Source organism: Rhinolophus sinicus, linkage group LG06 (genome assembly GCF_036562045.2).
Source record: "Rhinolophus sinicus isolate RSC01 linkage group LG06, ASM3656204v1, whole genome shotgun sequence".
NCBI classification, from domain to species: Eukaryota; Metazoa; Chordata; class Mammalia; order Chiroptera; family Rhinolophidae; genus Rhinolophus; species Rhinolophus sinicus.
Window position 1 is genome coordinate 116119526 of NC_133756.1, and position 17462 is coordinate 116136987.

At 43.4% G+C, this 17462-nt stretch overlaps 1 protein-coding gene across 1 annotated transcript in view; it reads left to right on the forward strand.

Annotated features, from left to right (window-relative positions):
- The window catches only part of GAB2 (GRB2 associated binding protein 2), a 182633-nt gene that overhangs the window by 144870 nt on the left and 20301 nt on the right, over positions 1-17462 (forward strand). Inside the window, exon 3 of the mRNA XM_019726383.2 lies at positions 14219-14462. Coding sequence (XP_019581942.2) covers positions 14219-14462 — 244 coding nt within the window. The remainder of the gene's footprint in view (positions 1-14218; positions 14463-17462) is intronic.

Consider the following 17462-nt stretch of genomic DNA (forward strand, 5'->3'; position numbering starts at 1 on the left):
AATGATCACCACAAACAGGTCAATTAATATATTTATCACCTGAAAATTCAGCTTTCTCTTGAGTTCTCCTTGAATTCCCAGAGCGTAGGGAACTGGAAACAGTTCACTGAGGCTAGAACACAGAGTTTGGGTGAGGGAAGGAGATGTGTGAGAACCTTGAGCGTGAGAATATGACTCTTTCATCATTCCATTCCCACGTTAGTAGGGACACATAGTAACTGCCCAGTGACTATTCAAATGAGGATGTACTTATAGTGTCTGGTTGTAACTTTGTAAATGGTTATACAAAATGACAGTTTAAAAAATTCCAACTTATTTTCAAAGATTGTCGTTTTGAGAAATTCACTGTTCAGGAAGGGAAAAAGTTTCAAAAATATTCTAACCTTATTCACAAGACATACGGTCTAAAATTCTGTCAGTTGAAACAATGGTATAAAGTATAATGAAAACAAAAAAAGAAGGAAAACTTAAAATGGATGATGAACTAACTAGGCTGAAGAGGCAGGGTATGTCAATAACCTAAACTGTATGTTACATGTCTGTCATTTGTTGTTTGCTTTTATTCCCCACCTTCTCCCCCTTTTGTGGATGAGGTCAATGAACACAGCTCATCGTGGCTAGTGAATCATTTTAGCCAAACAGCCAAGGCAGAGGAGGGAGTAGATCTCATAGCATGAGAAAATTCTACAATATTAGATCATGAAGGGCCCTTAGAGAGTGTTTAGCTCCAAACTCCTCCAATGACAGAATACTTGGAGGTGAAGAGAGGGGAGCTAAATTGCTCAAGAGGATTTAGCTAACAGCAAGACTAGAATTGAAACCCATTTTTTTGGTGTTTTGTTTGGTTTTGTTTTGTTTACTTTTAGCTAGTATTCCAGTTGATGTTGATAATGATACCACCCTGCATTTGTATAAGGCCATATGATTTATAAAGTGCTTCCATATGTATATACTCCTTTAAAAGGCTAATTTCGTACAAAGAGCATGGGTCTTGGAATCCTATAAATACTTGACCCCACAGCATTGATGAGTTCAGTGTAAACATCATCTTGGTAAGTTCATATACTTTTCTGAGCCTCAATTTCTACATCAATAAGATAGACACCAATAGTTTAGTGGTTTCCAGAGGGTAAGGGGAGAGGCGGGTGGGAGATGAGGGTAAGGGGGATCAAATATATGATGATGGAAGGAGAATTGACTCTGGGTGGTGAACACACAATGGGATTTATAGATGATGTAATACAGAATTGTACACCTGAAATCTATGTAATTTTACTAACACTTGTCACCCCAATAAATTAAATAAATAAATAAATAAATAAATAAATAAATAAAGCCACGCCCAGTGCCAGACACATAATTAGCGCATAATGAATGGCATCCTTTTGTTTTAAAGATGGGTGAGGATTAATGGGAAATATTTAGAAAAGTACTTAGGCCATATAAGTGATTTGATAACTACCCAAAAGATACTGGCATTGCTGTTGGTGTGACGATGATGATGATGATGATGATATTAAAGATACTAACTCCAAAAACTGAAGAAAAAAAAAGAAGCTAGACACAAGACATTTTTCACAAGATTATTATGAGGATGGCAAAAGATTCCACTTAAAGCATATAGCATAGTGTTTGATATATGATGAGCACATATTAAGTACCTGTTGAATGTAACGGCCAATAAATTGTCGCTGCCTTCTCTACACAGTCCTTTGAGTGTGTATACTGTGCTATTCTTATCTCCCCAAACTAAAACATCTTAAATAACTCTATCTCTATTTTACCCAAACTCAGAAACATTTACTGTGTGTGATTAATATTTTATCAAGTAAACCTTGCTGACTTTCCTGATTGGAGATGCATTGTACGTAAGTTGTTAAGGTGCTCAGAAACAAAGGTGTCTTTATAAATGTACTACTACTACTAAAAGCTAGTATTTACATAGAGCTTACTATCTACAAGGCAGTGTTCTAAGCATTTCACAGATCTTCACTCATATAATCCTATGAGGTAGATACCTATTATTATTATTCCCATTTTACAGGTGAGGAAACTGAGGCACAGAGAGGTTCAGTAACTTTCCCTAGTTCATACAACTAGTATAAGTAACAGAGCTGAGATTCAAACCCAGCCTGGCTCCAGAATGCATGCTCTTAATTGCTAAGCCATACGTTGAAATTCTAGCTGGAGTTCCTTGCCTCTAGCTGCCACGGCACCTGCGCAGGAGATTCTGTTTGTGCACAGAGACCTGGGAAAGACTCACTGCCATCTCCACTCTTTCGTGAGGACCTCTGGCTTTGCCAGAGTGGCTGTTCTCCCTACATCCCTTTAAGAGGACATCACACACAATCCTTGCTGCCTTTAATTTCAACCGAAGCCAGGTTTTCTCCATTCACCAAAGCCATAGCCTTAGTTTTCTTTGACTCTAGGATTGGTGTTTTCACGCCCATTAGAGCCCACATACTTATAAGCAGAACTGGGAGTCCAGCTGTGGGGCTTGGCCATTGGTGGATACATTTCCCCTCACATTCATCAGAGCAGCGGCCCTCTGGACTAAGGCACCAGGGGCCTAATTCTCAGATTGGCGATCTGAGGGGAAAAGGCTTTGGACTGAAGAAGCAGAGACCTGGGTTCTGATTTGGGATCTGTGGTTTACCTGCAGTATGAACCTAGGCCAACCATTTGTTCATCAAGCACTGTTTTAGACACTGGGTGTGTTAGTTCAGGTTCTCTGAGGAGCAGCTGTCAAGATGTGTTTCGACGTGATAGAGATTTATTGGGTGAAACACCTGTGAGGGATAATGGGTGGGAGAAAGCAGAAAAGCCCCCATGGGATGTGCGTCTGACACCTGTGAAGGGGAGAAGGCAGGAAGGAGGATTAGACTGCCGTGTATGGTAAAACCGTTTCAGCCAGGTCAGTGGAAGTTCTCAAGCCAAGAGCTCCTGTTAAAGGAGTCCCGTGTCTCACAGGCGCAGACCTGCATTAGTACTCCAGCCAGTCTTTGTCAGTGGAAGAGAACAGCACATGGGGAGTTGAGGAGATGCAAAAGGCCAGCCATTATGCTACCCACGTCAGGAGACCTGGGAGGCATTGTTTTCATGGCCACCACGCTGAAGCAGCAGTAATGCACAGGACAGTTAAGGTTCCAACTCTTAAAGGAGCTTCTAATTAAGTGGGAAGAGACAGACCAAAAACAAAATATTTAAATGGTTAACAGTAAGTGCTTTGCTGAAAATAAGATAAAGTAATGGGACAAGGAGTGAGTACAAAGCTATTTAGGCCTCTCTAGGTTTTGGTTTCTTTATCAGTCATATTTAAATAGTTTTCCTTTTTAATTCCACTGGATATTTGTGTAGCACTTATGACTTTCAAGTATGTGCTTCTCATTTACCTCACAGAGAGCTGCATATTAGAATGCGCCCTCAACTTTGCGTGCAAAAGACTTGAGTTTGAATCCTGGTGTGGGCGTTTCCTAAGAGCTCTGTAACACTGAGTAAGTCACTTTATCTCTGAGTCTTAGTCTCTTCATATATTAAATGAATTTGCGAAGATCGCCGCCTTGCCAAATTTTCAGGGCTATTATAAATGAGAAAGTTATTGAGAGCTGCCTACAACTGGAAAACATTTTTTAAATTTCTTTTACAATAGTATCAAAAAATAAAAGGAATCAATTTAATGAAAAGCATGCAAGATCGCGCTATACAGAAAATGACAAACATTGGTGGGAGAAATTAAAGAAAACCAGTAAATGGAGAGATACATCAATGTGTCAGTTCCCCCCACATTGATCTATAGATTCAGTCCAGTCTCTGACATAATCCCAGCAGGCTTTTTTGGTATTAATTGATACCAAAGCAAATTAGAACGTTGAGTCCTGCCAGGCTCTCTGCCCCTGCAGTCCTCTGCTCACCACACAAAGGCCAGTTAAGTCCATTTGCACCCTCTGGGTCAAACCCGGAAGGTTTGTGAGCGCAGAGTTTAAGATGTTCGCCCACACCAGGTTGCCTCCCACCCTGGAGCGCTGAGGAAGAACTTCCATTTGTGGAGCTCTGATGTGCAGGGACTGGCATTTCTTTACTCCCTAGGACAACCGCACAGGTAGCTACTTTATAGATTAGGACGTTTAGGTTCTGATAGCATCCCTGGGCTCCACAGCAGGTAAGCTAAGATTCAGATTTCAAAATCCATTTACTATCCCCATACCACACGGCCTCTCCTGAAGTCACAATTCTGCGTACGCTGCGGATCTCAGAATTCCCTACGTGGGCTGGCACTCGTGGATCCCAGCCTCGCCATCCGGACTAGAGCAGTTTCAGGTGGTGGTCTTGTGCTTATTGCCACTGTTGATGATTCTTGATAAGCTGCCACCATCGTAATGTCTAACACTCATGTTTCACACTGATTTCCAGTGATCTCTTAGTGAAAATCACTGTAAAAGAAAGATGGGTAAGCTTACCTCTTATTGAAGTTTAGTTTGAAAGTACAGTGATATATTTTTAGTATTTTTGTGGGAAGGTCACAAGGGTCAAATGCATCATTTACATGTGAGCTTATGGTGCCGACTTGATGGATTGATTCCTATGGGAATGCTAATGGGTTCCCAAAGCTCCGGTGGGGGAAGGGAGAAGTGCTGCCCTGAATATAAATGTGCTCGTTCCAACTGCAGTACAAGCTCAGAGGGCAAGTACAAGATCCACCGTTTGATGGGCCAGCAGCACGTAGCATAGCACCCAGCCAGTGTTCATGACCCTCAGTAAATGACAGGCATGCTTCTTGCCAAACATAAATCAACCCTTTGAGGGGAACCACCCAGTCAACCCACGCCCCACTGGAAGGAGCAGGAATAAGGTCTGTCCCAAGTGAGGTGTGCTGTAGGTGTGGCAGATAAAGTGAGAAGCAAAGCTTGTAACCTGATCTCTCTCAAATGAACAGGACCGTGCATGGCTAAATATAGACTCACTGTCCAAAAACAGAAACACAGCCCAGAAAACCTTGTGAAGGGACCACAGTTCCTTCCACCCTAAAGAACAGTTTACATTTGGATCCTGGAGCTACTCATTTATTCTTCCAACCTAAGGAGGATAGCTGATTCCGACCAAACGTACTGCCGTGGGGTGTTTATTGAACACCTTCTTGTTTTAGTCTGGATGTTGACGAGGCCCCGAGCACCGTGCTAAACCCTGTCTGAGAAACAGAGATGGTCTGGATCCTGACTTCTAACAGCTCACAGCCTGGTTTTGTGTGACAGGTTTGTGAATTCCCAACATAAACAGCAAAACAACGTACTGGAAAGGGTTTAAAGGAAAGCATGATTCATTCTAGCGATAGAGACCTTATGGAAAGCCTGTGGCATTGGCTCTGGGCCTTAGCTTCCCATCTCTAAAATGAGATGCCCCGGGGCCAAGAAGGTTATGTGAGGATGTGTGGCCAGAGACTGTGACATGCCTCTAAGCTACAGCCACTCACTCTCTTTCCCCTGTGCCCTTCAGAGAATCGATTTCTGCTCAAGTATACCGCAAGCGAGATCATATACACAAGGTCAGGGCGTTCTGACATGGCTCTCCGAGCTCTGAGATGGTGTTCTTTCTCAGCTCCTTTCTGCAAAGGCCGGGCGTGGGGGGTGGGAGCACAGTCCCTGAAAGATCTCACAGGGTCTCATGCTACTGCCTGTCTCTGCCTCCCCTTTCTCCTTTCTCTGTTTTTCAGCTTTTATAAACACTCGGAGACTTATATTTTTGAACTTGGGGAATTATTTATACTAGTCGTTAGTAGTTTGAGCCAGCAAATGTTCACTTACCATGCAAATGTGAGTAAATTTTAAACTCATAACAAAATAACAGCCCTGCCAGCCAGGGTCCCAGTGATCAGATTTCCTGACGTGATTCCCCCCTCCCCCCCACCCTCCCCGCTATGCATTGTAGAGAATACATCTTCATTCACATTGATACATCTTTCTCTTGGTACTGTAGAAAGACCCCCAGGCTAAGAGATCCGAATTCTAATTCCAAGGTTCACGTCTGACCTACTGTGTGGCCTTGGACAAGAAGCCTCTCCTTTCTGGGCCACAGTGTCTCCAACTGTAAATGAGAGATTTGGGGGTAGGGAGGGTGGCGGTGATAAATCAGCAGTTGGACTCCAGGATCCCTTCCAATTGCCATATTATGTGAGTTATTGTGTAGACTGAAGCCATTTTTGTGTTTGGCCTTAAATTTATGAATAACTCCTCTAATGATGATACGTATCAGAAGATTCGGGGGGATTTTTCTTCTGAAATAATTTCAGGCTTGTGACTATGAGTTAAAATGATCTGGAGCTGTTGATCCCATCTTACCCTCAGTCCCAGCCAGCATACTTTTGTTTTTAGAGCCCTCCACCCATCCAATCCATGTTTTCCAGTTAGCTTTCTACAGGGATCACTCACCCCATAGAATCCTGTATCTATACTGTTTTAAATATTATGTCATCAATCCTCTTCTCCCCACTAGAACCTTTAGAATTTTACACCATTCCACTTCTAGAAATAAACCGTGGAATGAACAGTCGGTGTCAAGCCAACAACCATTTATTGAGCATTTCTTCATAATGACCATTTACCCATATTTCATCTCATCAACTCCTCAGAAGCACCCTGTGAGATGGGTGTTCTCTTTGGCATTTCACAGCATGGAAATGAGGTGCAGAGAGAGAAAAGCTTTGCCCAAGGCCTTGGGGTAACATAGTTTCAGAACCTGGACTCCCATGTTTGTGAACTGATGGCAGTGCCCTTTCTGTTACACGTTGTTCCTGTGGAGTTGGCCGTAGTCAGATGATTCGAAGGGCCAGTGGGAACATGGACGGTTTCCAATTGCAAATTTTGATGATACAAAGAAAGATTTTTGGAAGAATTTGTTCTTTCACTTGGCTTGCAGAGCTCGCTTTGCCCTTGATTTTTCAGTTGACCCTAACCCTTCCACCTCTTCCTTGGAATTAAGAGACAGAGATTGTTACAAACCACACCAGTGGATCTTAATCTAAATCTCTGGGTAAACACGGCACACTATGTATGTTTCATGTGGAACAGCTCTCTTACGTTTCCCAAAGATGACTTTGATGTGTATCCCTGCTCTAATCCGAGTTCTTCCTTTTATAAACAGAGAGAACGAGGCCCAGGAAGGGGGAATGGCATGCTCACGGTCACTGGGCCAGTGGGCAGCAGAACGAGGCCTAGACCCTCATTCTGTTATTTGACTCTGCTTTCCCAAAGGCTAATACCATTCACGTCCTAGGGATCTCGTGGGAATGCTTTTCTCTACACATGGGTGAAAAGAATTGGCTTTAAAGACCGTGAGATCTGTTTCAGATCTGGGCTCTGCCACTTGGCTAGCTGTGTGACCCCCGAGCTCATTATTAACTTCTCTGAGCTTTGATTTCTGTTCTTTTCTTTGAGCTTCACTTTCTTCGTGCAAAAATAAATAAATGAATGGAATGAAGGTAATAATGTCTACCTCCTGGGATAGAGACACACAGTGGGTGCTTAGTCAATGGCCGCTGTGATTCTCATAGTCAATATTGTCCTTTTTGTTCTCATTCATTCTTCATATAACACCCATAACAGGCTGTAGCTGTGACTAAAACTGGGACAACAATTACCTTCCGAGCACTCGTGCTGCCTCGGAGAGAAGCTCCATTCCTCTTGGCCAGTTTCAAGGCCTCAACCACTTCCGTGTGTACTCCAGGAATAGCAGGAAGAATGGTGGGGTGCGATGCTAAATGCTTTATGTAAATGATCTCCAGTCCTCGCAGCAGCCCTGCAAAGTACGTATTCTCCCTGTTGAAAAACTTAGGATCAAAGAGGTTTATGTAACTCCTCACCGAACGAGGGGTTAGCAGAGCCAGGCTTTGAATCCTTCCTGGCTCCAGCATGAGCTCTCATCTCCCACTTTATGGGTTCTGAGACCCACTGAGGCTTGGGGTGGGGATTTGGGGGGAAAGGATAAAGATAAAAACGGCACTGAGATAAGGGAACCAGTCATTATTTGGCCAGTCATCTTTTCCAGAAAGTCCAGCCAACCACCCCTTTCCTGCTCCTGTTATCACTAGCCAGTGATGGCTGGGCTGGGCTGGGCTGGGCTCCTCGACTGAAATCCTTCAGCGCTTTCCTGTTCTAGAGTTTTGCAAGAAGGTGGGAGGAGTGTTTGTATGCTGGGCAGGCTTCCCAGGAGTGATTGTGGAAAGGAAGGGGAGTGATTTTGTAGGGCCCTAAAAAGAAGCCAGGAAGAAGAGGAAAAAATAAAAACCCTGTTTAAAAGAAAACAAATTGACTCCGGCATTTCTGGCATTATCTTTAGTCTAGACTTGGAGATAGAAGCCCAGGCCAGGAGTCTGGAAACATCCATTTTCTTCTTGCTGCACAACTGCCCTTCCTGATGACCTAAGACACATCATTGCAGCCACCTCCCAAAACAGCCCAGCCACATATAATGCAATGTTTCCCTCTCTGTACCATTCTGTCCTTCCCTCCAGAGGTACCCACACAGCAAAAACAAACCCTTTGAATAGTTTATGCAGTGTTTTCACACCCGTATCTCACTCATCTTTTATGACAGCCCAGTGAGAGAGGCAGGCCAGATCTTATCCTCTCAGCTTGATGGGTGTGGAACGAGGAGCTCGGAGAGAGACCTGTCTGCCACCTCGCAGCTAGTGAATGGCGTCTCTGATTCCTGTCATGTGCATGAGGTCCCATCACTGAGAGGTGGCATTTCAAACTGCTTCCGTCTTGGACCCCAAACCATGCATTCTTGCTATTTTGTTTTGCTGAAATTCCCATTGCCTTGCTATGATTATGGGGTGAAGCCCTGAACAGTGGGGTTGGAGGAAGTACAGGGAACCGAAGATAGGAGAGGGAGAATGTCTCTTACTCAGAGTACTTTAGTAAGGACCTGGTATTTAGTGAGTGTGCAGTTTTCTCAGAGGATACAAATGTCTTTAATTAGACTTTTGTCAATCTGTGGCATCTGCCTAATGTGCGTATGTGTGTGTTTTTTAAATTCACATACCATATATCACCCATTTAAAGTATACAAGTCAATGTTTTTTAATTATCCACAGGGTTGTGCAACCATTACCACAATCTAATTTTGGAATGTTTTTATCATCCCCAAAAGAAATCTCATACCCATTACCAATCACTTCCCATTGCCAACCCTAGACAACCACTAATCTACTTTTCTGTCTGTAAGTATTTACCAATTCTAGACGTTTCATATAAATGAAATCTAGCTGCTTCTTACTCAGCATAGTGTTTTCAAGGTTCACACGTTGTAACATGTGTTCATACTTTATTCTTTTTATTGCTGAATAATATTCCATTGTATAGATATGCCACATTTTGTTTATTTATTGGTCAGTTTGTAGGCATTTGGGTTTGCACTTGGGGCTATCATGAATAATGCTTTATGAACATTAGTGTACACGTTTTTGTGTGGACATATGTTTTCATTTTGCCTCGGTTTATAACTAGGAGCTGTGATCAGAAGATATGGTGAATGTTTAAATTTTAAAAAATGTATTAGGGGCGGCCGGGTGGCTCAGTTGGTTAGAGCACGAGCTTTGCCAGTTCGATTCCCACATGGGATGGTAGGTTGTGCCCACTCCAACTAAAGATTGAAAACAGCAACTGGAGTTGGGGCTGAGCTGCTCCCTCCACAGCGAGATTGGGGAACAATGACTTGGAGCTGATGGGCCCTGGAGAAACACACTGTTCCCCAATATTCACCAATAAAAAATATATATTAAAAAAATTTATTACAGTAAAAGACACATTGCCATTAATCTCCCTCAAAATACTGCCCCTTGCTTCAAACACACTTATCCCATCGTTCTTGCCACTTTCTGAAGCAGTTCTGGAAGTCCTCTTTCGTGAGTGTCTTTACTTCATCCTCCATCATAGCAACGCTCTGTGTCACACATCGCTTCTGGTACAGCAATTTCTGTCAAATAAAAACATTACAGTGTGTCCTCATCCACCTTATTCACTGAATCTGGCACCTTGCGACTTCTGGCTCTTCCCCAAAGTCAAAATGACCATGAAAGGTAAGCATTTTGAACTGATTCAAGGTGTCGAGGCAGCCATGACAATGCAACTAAAGACACGAAAGAGGACTTCCAGAACTGCTTCAGAAAGTGGCAAGAACGATGGGATAAGTGTTCGAAGCAAGGGGGACATTTTGAGGCGGTTAATGGCAATGTGTCTTTTACTGTAATAATTTTTTTTTTAATTTAAACATTCATTGTAGTTTTTTATCACACCTCATACCTAAGAATAGAATTTCTGGGTCACATGGTAACTCTATATTTAATTTTTTTAGGAACTGCCAAACTGTGTGTGTGTGTGTTTATAAATTTACTGAGATAATTTCCCATACCATGAAATTCACTCACTTAAAGTATACATTTCACTGGTTTAATATATTCACGGGGTTGTGCAACCATCACTACAATCTGATTTTAGAAAGTTTTCATCAGCCCAAAAAGAAGCATTATACTTAATTAGCAGTCACCATCCACTCCCATTCCCCCACCCCCCAGGCAACCACTAGTCTACTTTCTATCTTTGTGAATTTGCCTAATCTAGATATTTCACGTACATAAAATCATACAATCTGCAGTCTTTTATCACTGGCTTGTTTCACTTAGCAGAGTGTTTTGAAGATTCATCCATGTTGTAGCGGGGTCGGTATTTCGTTCATCTCTATCGCTGAATAGTATTCCACTCCATGGCTATATTGCATTTTGTTTATCCAATCTCTGCCTCTGTCATTACATGGCGTTCTCCCCATGTGTCCCTGTGTCCGTTTTCTCTTCTTATAAGGACACGAGTCATTGGATTAAGGCCCACCCTACTCCATTAGGGCCTCATCTTAACTAATTACATCCGCAAAGACCCTATTTTCAAATAAGGTCACATTCTGAGATTCCAGGTAGACATGAATTTAGGGGGACACTTTTCAACCCAGTATAGGCACCAAGGAATAATCACATAAATTCAGGTAGAAATCTTTTAAAGTCGTAAGCAGAAGTAGCATTTTGGCCAAGTGTAGTGCCGAAACAGCTTCAAAAGAATTTTTTTGGGCTGCAAACCATTGTGGAGCTGACTGGTTTCAAACACATGGCTTCACGCTGGTCCGATGGAATTCCAAGCGTCTGTGGGCCCAACTCATCCTGCCTCATCTTATTCACTGACCTTAAAACCTCCCTGGCTTTGACCACAACAAGCAAGCCCATTTGGATTTTTGTGCCAGGGAAAATTCTTTTATTTATTCAACAGATACGTATTGAATACCCACTGTGTGCTGAAACCGTTCTAGGCACCAGGGATACAGAAGTGACTAGAATTCATTTTAAGCCCTTACAACGTGCAGAGTTTTCCGGACCCTTAATTCATTTCATCCTTACAACCACCCTGTGTCAATTTGTAAATCAGGAAGCCAAGACTCGGAGGTGAAGTGACTTCTCCAGGTCTGCAAGTAAATAGACTGGGTCACAGATTTGATTCCATAGCCTAAGCTGGAGGAGGCGGGCCCCAGAAGTGAGGACGGGTCATTCCTCTTTTATACAGACCCGCAGTATAAGCATTCAACATGGGGGACATGAAGGACGTACTGGCTGACAAGGCAGGATAAGTCGATTGTGACAAAATGCCTTGTCACACTGGGGAAACCGGGACAGTGAGGAGTCAGTGACTGTTCCTGAGGGAGTAGGACTTATTACGCTATGTACTTCACTTATTTAATTAACGTGTTCGATGTTAGGGATGAAGGGTTACAAACGAGACAGAATCTCTGCCCTTGCTGAGTTTACAGCCTCACGTATAGACTGACAAGAGAGAAGTTGGTACTTTTCCTGAAATTCTCTTTGAAATATAAGAAGGTACTGATGAGAAACAAGGTTGAAGAAATAAACAAGAAAACGGTTTTTAAAGGAGAGAGAGCTTTGTAAGTCATCTTGAGGATAACAGAGATCCACCGAAGAATTTTAAGCAGGGCAGTGACATAATGGCAGGAGGTGGTTGTTGAGAAACAGGGCAGAGTCATAGATAATGCACAGGTTTCTGGCTTGGAGAGTTAGATGGTGATGTTGATGCACTTCGCTGAGGTAGAGAACACGGGAAGAGCTTGAGAATTTCCGTTTCGATCGTTGAGCTTGACCTGCTTGGGGAACATCTGAACGGGGATGCCCAGCAAGTGGAGGGAGCCCTGGAGAGAGAACTGAGTTAGACGTTAAGACTTGAGAGTTGTCATCACGTAGGTGGTGCCTGGAGCTGTGAGAGTGGACAGGATACCCCGGGAGATTCTCCTAAATGAGAGTGAGGCTATGGCAAGGTCGGGGGCAGAATCCTGACAAATGAAGAGGCTCATTGAAGACGTGGGCGGAGGGCCATGGCGAATGTAGAATTGCCCCAGACGCTTTCTCTTTGCACCTTCCCTGTGTCATCTCAGGCAGCGGCTGTGTTCATCCCTGGTGCCATGGCTACTGCGTCCCCTAGCATAAGCCTGCTCTCCTCTGCCATTAGAAAGTTCACTTTGCAAACCTAATGGAGTAATGAAGCCATTGATTCTGTTAACACATGTCCAGTTCACTCTGAGACCTGTAATGGGAATTCATTTTGGAGGTCAACACAGCAGTCAGTGGAACGTTTTTCCCCAGAGGCCCCTGGCTTTTTGTGTTGTGCACTGGCAGACGCTGGCCGCCCAGCTTCCGAAGAGACTGGAGAGTAATTAATGCTGTGGAGCTTTAATGAGGTGGTGATACTGCCTGGGGCCTTGCGAACGGTGCAGATTGAAATAGGTCAGATAACAGGGAGTGGGAACAGAACTGTGTCCCCTCTGAAATGATCTGAATAACCCTAGACAGCCACCATCACCACCACTAACACATTATCCCCTACTTGTTATCCCATCGCCAGAAATTCACCTTTTAACCTTTATTTCTTTTGTACAAGAAGTTTCACTATTGGAATTATTATATGCTGAGTGAATGTGTTTGCTTATTCTGCAAGCACAGACTGAGAACTTCCAATGTACCTGGCCTTTATTAGGTAAATGCGGAGACTGGAGAGGTAATGACATCAGTCACCGTTCTTAGAAACCCGTGCGCTAGCCAAGGAAGCAGAGTGACAGTGGATGTAATGAAGCACAGGCCAAGTGCTGTTGACACCCAGAGAAATGACAGAGTCCAGGAAGGTTTCAGAGAGAATTTGATATCCGTGTAGGGTCTTCAAGTCTGCGGATGAGTGCCAGAAAAGTAGAAGTGAAATTGAGTTGGAAGGAACAGCATCAGCCAGAACAAAGAATCATGAAAGGGGCTGTGTGCAAGGACTGATGAAGCTTCCATATGCCTTGGGTATGGGAGGAGAAAAGCAGGAAATAGGTCAGACGGTGCAAGGCCTTGCATGTTATGCTAAGAATCTGAACCAAGCTTAGGGAGCTGGCCAAATGCATAATGCCATTGGCTTGGGGTGTAGCTCGCTAAGCTATTATCTGACTTCAGTACCTGCTTCCTTTCTGACATCACAGACAAGAACTTAAGATTAGAGTTAAGAGAGAAAAAAAGACCAATACAGAGTGGTGGGTACAAGAGTTGGGAGATGGGGAGCACTGTTGTCCACAGCGGACCTGGAAGGGCAGGCAGGAGGAGCTGGAACCAGTCTTAAGAAACAGCTCCAAATGCACTTGTGCTTTTATCATTAATACAATAAGGCACCATCCAAGGGTCTCAGTTAATGAGCCTGCAGGAAGCAAAGCTTCATTTAACAAAGCCAGCCTTAGCTTGGAAGGAGGTGATGACAGCAGGAGCCCCCAAAGAGAAGGAAGGCAGTGGTGGTCACTGCTCCAGAGGCTGGCCTTGCCTCAGGGCCAGAGTCGTACTCCTGGACCACAGGTAGCCACACCTCCTGGAAGTGGGGCAGATGCTGCTGGGGTTGTGACAGGGAGCGGCCTCCAGGTGACTCCAGGAACAATACCGAGGTACAGAGCATTTCCTTTTCACCAAGATGGCCGCGAGGCCACAGCCCTCCTTTTTGGCAGGGGACAGAGGGAGCAGGTCAGTGAGAGAGGGAGGATGCAGCTGCTGGATCGTCGCCTCTGCTCCTGATATTTCTTCTTCCTCTGGCAACCCACTTTGGGACAAGGGCACCTTCCTTTCCTTTTTCATTCACAGAGCGCTTTCTCCTTTTCACAGACTCCCTGAGAAACATTTCCTCAGCCAGTCACGGCCCCCGCTCCTCTCCAGCAGAGCTCAGCAGCTCCAATCAGCACCTTCTTCGAGAACGCAAATCCTCAGCCCCATCGCACTCCAGCCAGCCCACCCTGTTCACGTTCGAAGCCCCCATGTTGAACCACATGCAGCCCCCCTTGTCCACCAGCGCACCTCAGGAGTATCTCTACTTGCACCAGTGCATCAGCCGGAGAGCAGAAAACACCAGGTAGGAGACGGAGCAGTAGTTGGGTGCGTGACCTGTCATAGGGCCTCATACTTTTCAGTCTCTGTTTTTTCATTTTAAAGACAAGCAGGTAAAATGTTAAATGTTATATTACATCAAGGTGAGTAAATATATGTTTATAAAACAAAACATCATTATTGTTGTTGTTCAGGTAACCATCACATTTCATTAGTGTCATCTGTGTTGCTATATTGTGATGACTGGATTCCAGAGAGACCTCCCCTTATCCAAAATCACACTATAAAATATTTTTGGTTTACTTTGGGAGAACAGGCATTTGGAGCTACAGTTTCAGCACTGAAAAAAAGATCAGTCAGTTTACTTGTTGGCCTTAAGAGTACAGTTACAAAACGTTAACATTAATGAACAAATCCGTCTCCCACGTTTGCTCTAGAGCTGCACCATTCCGCACAGTACCCACTGTCCACACGTGGCTATTTGAATTCGAGTTCATTAAAATTCAGTACAATTTAAAATGAAGTTCATTGGTTGCACTCGCCACATTTCCAGGGCTCAGTAGCCGCACGTGGAGAGCGGCTACCGTGCTGGATAATACAGATATGAAATGTTGCATCATCACTGAAAGTCTTAGGGCTAGGACTCCCTGCCCTAGGATAATGCCTTTGTTTTTCTTTTTTTTTTTCTGATTAGTTCATTCATTTATTCTTTTCTTTAGATTCCACATATAAGTGAGATCATATGGTATTTGTCTTGGTCTTTGTTTTTCTAACACCACCAGCTCTCTCCAGGTGCAGAGCTTGTACATATTGTTATTAATATTACCTTTTATTTCCATTGTTAGGATAAACAAAAGCACAGAGCTGATGGGCTTGGCCAGAGCTAGTTCCCAATTGCTACCATCGCCAGCAGATTATAAATCATGTTCCTTAATTAATTAATTTAGAAATATCTAATTTGTGTTATGAAAATTAAGACAGAGGACTGGCTGTATCAATATATCACTTCATAGCATATTTTCATGCATAATCTCACTTGAGCCAGTCAAACACACTAATAGCCAGTAAAGATCATTTATCTCATCTATTTCATAGATGAAGAAACTGAGGCTCACAACTAGTAAACGACAGAGGTAGGACTAGAACCCAGGTCTTCTCATTTCCGGTCCTGTACTCTTTTCTCTACACTGTGCTAAGTGGGTTCTGGTTTTCTGAGTCATTTACATCAGCCATCAGAGGCTCCCAGCTCTCAATTTTATTGATACCTCGGAGACCTCAAATACCCATTTTCCTGAAGCTGTCTGATTCATTGTGGACTTTCACTAGTTCAGCCTCCATCAACTTATACATGAAGAACTGAGTTCTAAAAAGGTAGAATGAATTGGCCAAGATCACTGAACTAGTTAGTGGCAGAACCATACAGAGCACCTGATCCTCCTGACTCACAGACCAGAGATAGGCAGTGCGTTACAAGGAAAAGCATATTGCAGGCTGTGGAGTCATTCAAATACGGGTTCAGAGTCAGGTTCTGCCACTTTCCTTGTGATCTTTGGTCCCTTAGTTAACCTAGAACATATTGTATTACCAGTTGTCCTATGCACCATCCCGTTCTACAAAGATGATTGTCCGGGAGTAGAGAATGTGTGTGAATTCTTAGAGTCCTAGTTCCAGTGAAAGACAAAGTGCTTCATATTAATGCCTCTCGGACTTCAATGTGCCTATGAGATACTCGCGTACCTTGTTGAAATGCTGATTCCGATTGAGTAGGTCTGGGGTGGGTCCCGAGATCCTATCTTTCTGCTAAACTGCAGATGATGTGTGTTTAGATTGTGTGCAGTTCACACTTTAAGTAGAAGACCTTATGTAATGTTAACAACTGCCACCACCTCCAGCCCCATGATAACTGCTAAAGCTACAGAGAACAAATATATAAATGTCTCTGCTTGAATTAGAAGTTAGTGCCCACTCTCTGCACCCCCACCTCCTCTGTAAAACCTCTCTTAGTCTTCCTAGCTGGAATTCATTTCTTCTGTGAATTCCCATAGTGTTTTTTTTATTATCTGTCTCACAGCACCTGGAACTTTCTGTCTCATATTATGGATTTTTATATTAATGTGTTACTGCTCTTTGAAGACCCAGGACACCTAGTAGGTACATAATAAATATTTGAACAAATCCATATTGTGGAGAGATAACATAATAGAGGAAATGCAACTTATCTACAGCTGGGAAGCACGTTTATTGTGGGGCCTTGACTAAACTGCTTTCTTCGATCTTTGTTTTCACTTGTGTGGGTGTTGGAACAAGAGGGTGATGAGCAGGATCTCAGGGAGATTTTTGGAAAAAATAAGTTCAATTATTATTTGCAGAATCCCAAAGGGGGATGGAGGGTGGGAAGGAAGCATTGTTCAGTCTGGAAAGATGATATAGTTTCTGGTAGTAGTGGATTTGCTTGCATGATACTAAACATACTGTTACAATTATAAACTCTGGACAAAACATTTTAAAAAATTATTTGAAAGCACTGAAAAGCAATCAAAAAGCAGGCAGAAACCAGAAAAGATTTGACTCTTAAAGGGAAGGACCCCATTTCCAGTCAAGATGGCAGAGTAAGTAGAAACTGTGCTCTCTTCTTATGACCACATCAAAATTACAACTAAACTACAGAACAACCATCATAGAGAATAACCTGAAGTCTAGCTGAATCGAAACCCTACAACTAAGGACATACAGAAGAAGCCACCTCAAGACTGGTAGGAGGGGCAGAGACACAGAACGAACTGGTCCCACACCCATGTATGACCATTAGAAATCAGAAGGGGTATATTGGCTACAGAGCTCTCCCCAGAAGGAGGGGTCCTAGTGACACACCAGACTCCCCAGCCCAGGGTTTCAGTGCCAGGGAGAGACGTCTAACTTCTGGCTGTGAAAACCAGCAGAGATTGTGGCTGAGTGAGATGAGGATGGCTGCAGTTCCAGGAGTTCTTCTTAAAGGGCCTGTGCAAGGACTTACTCACTGATGTAC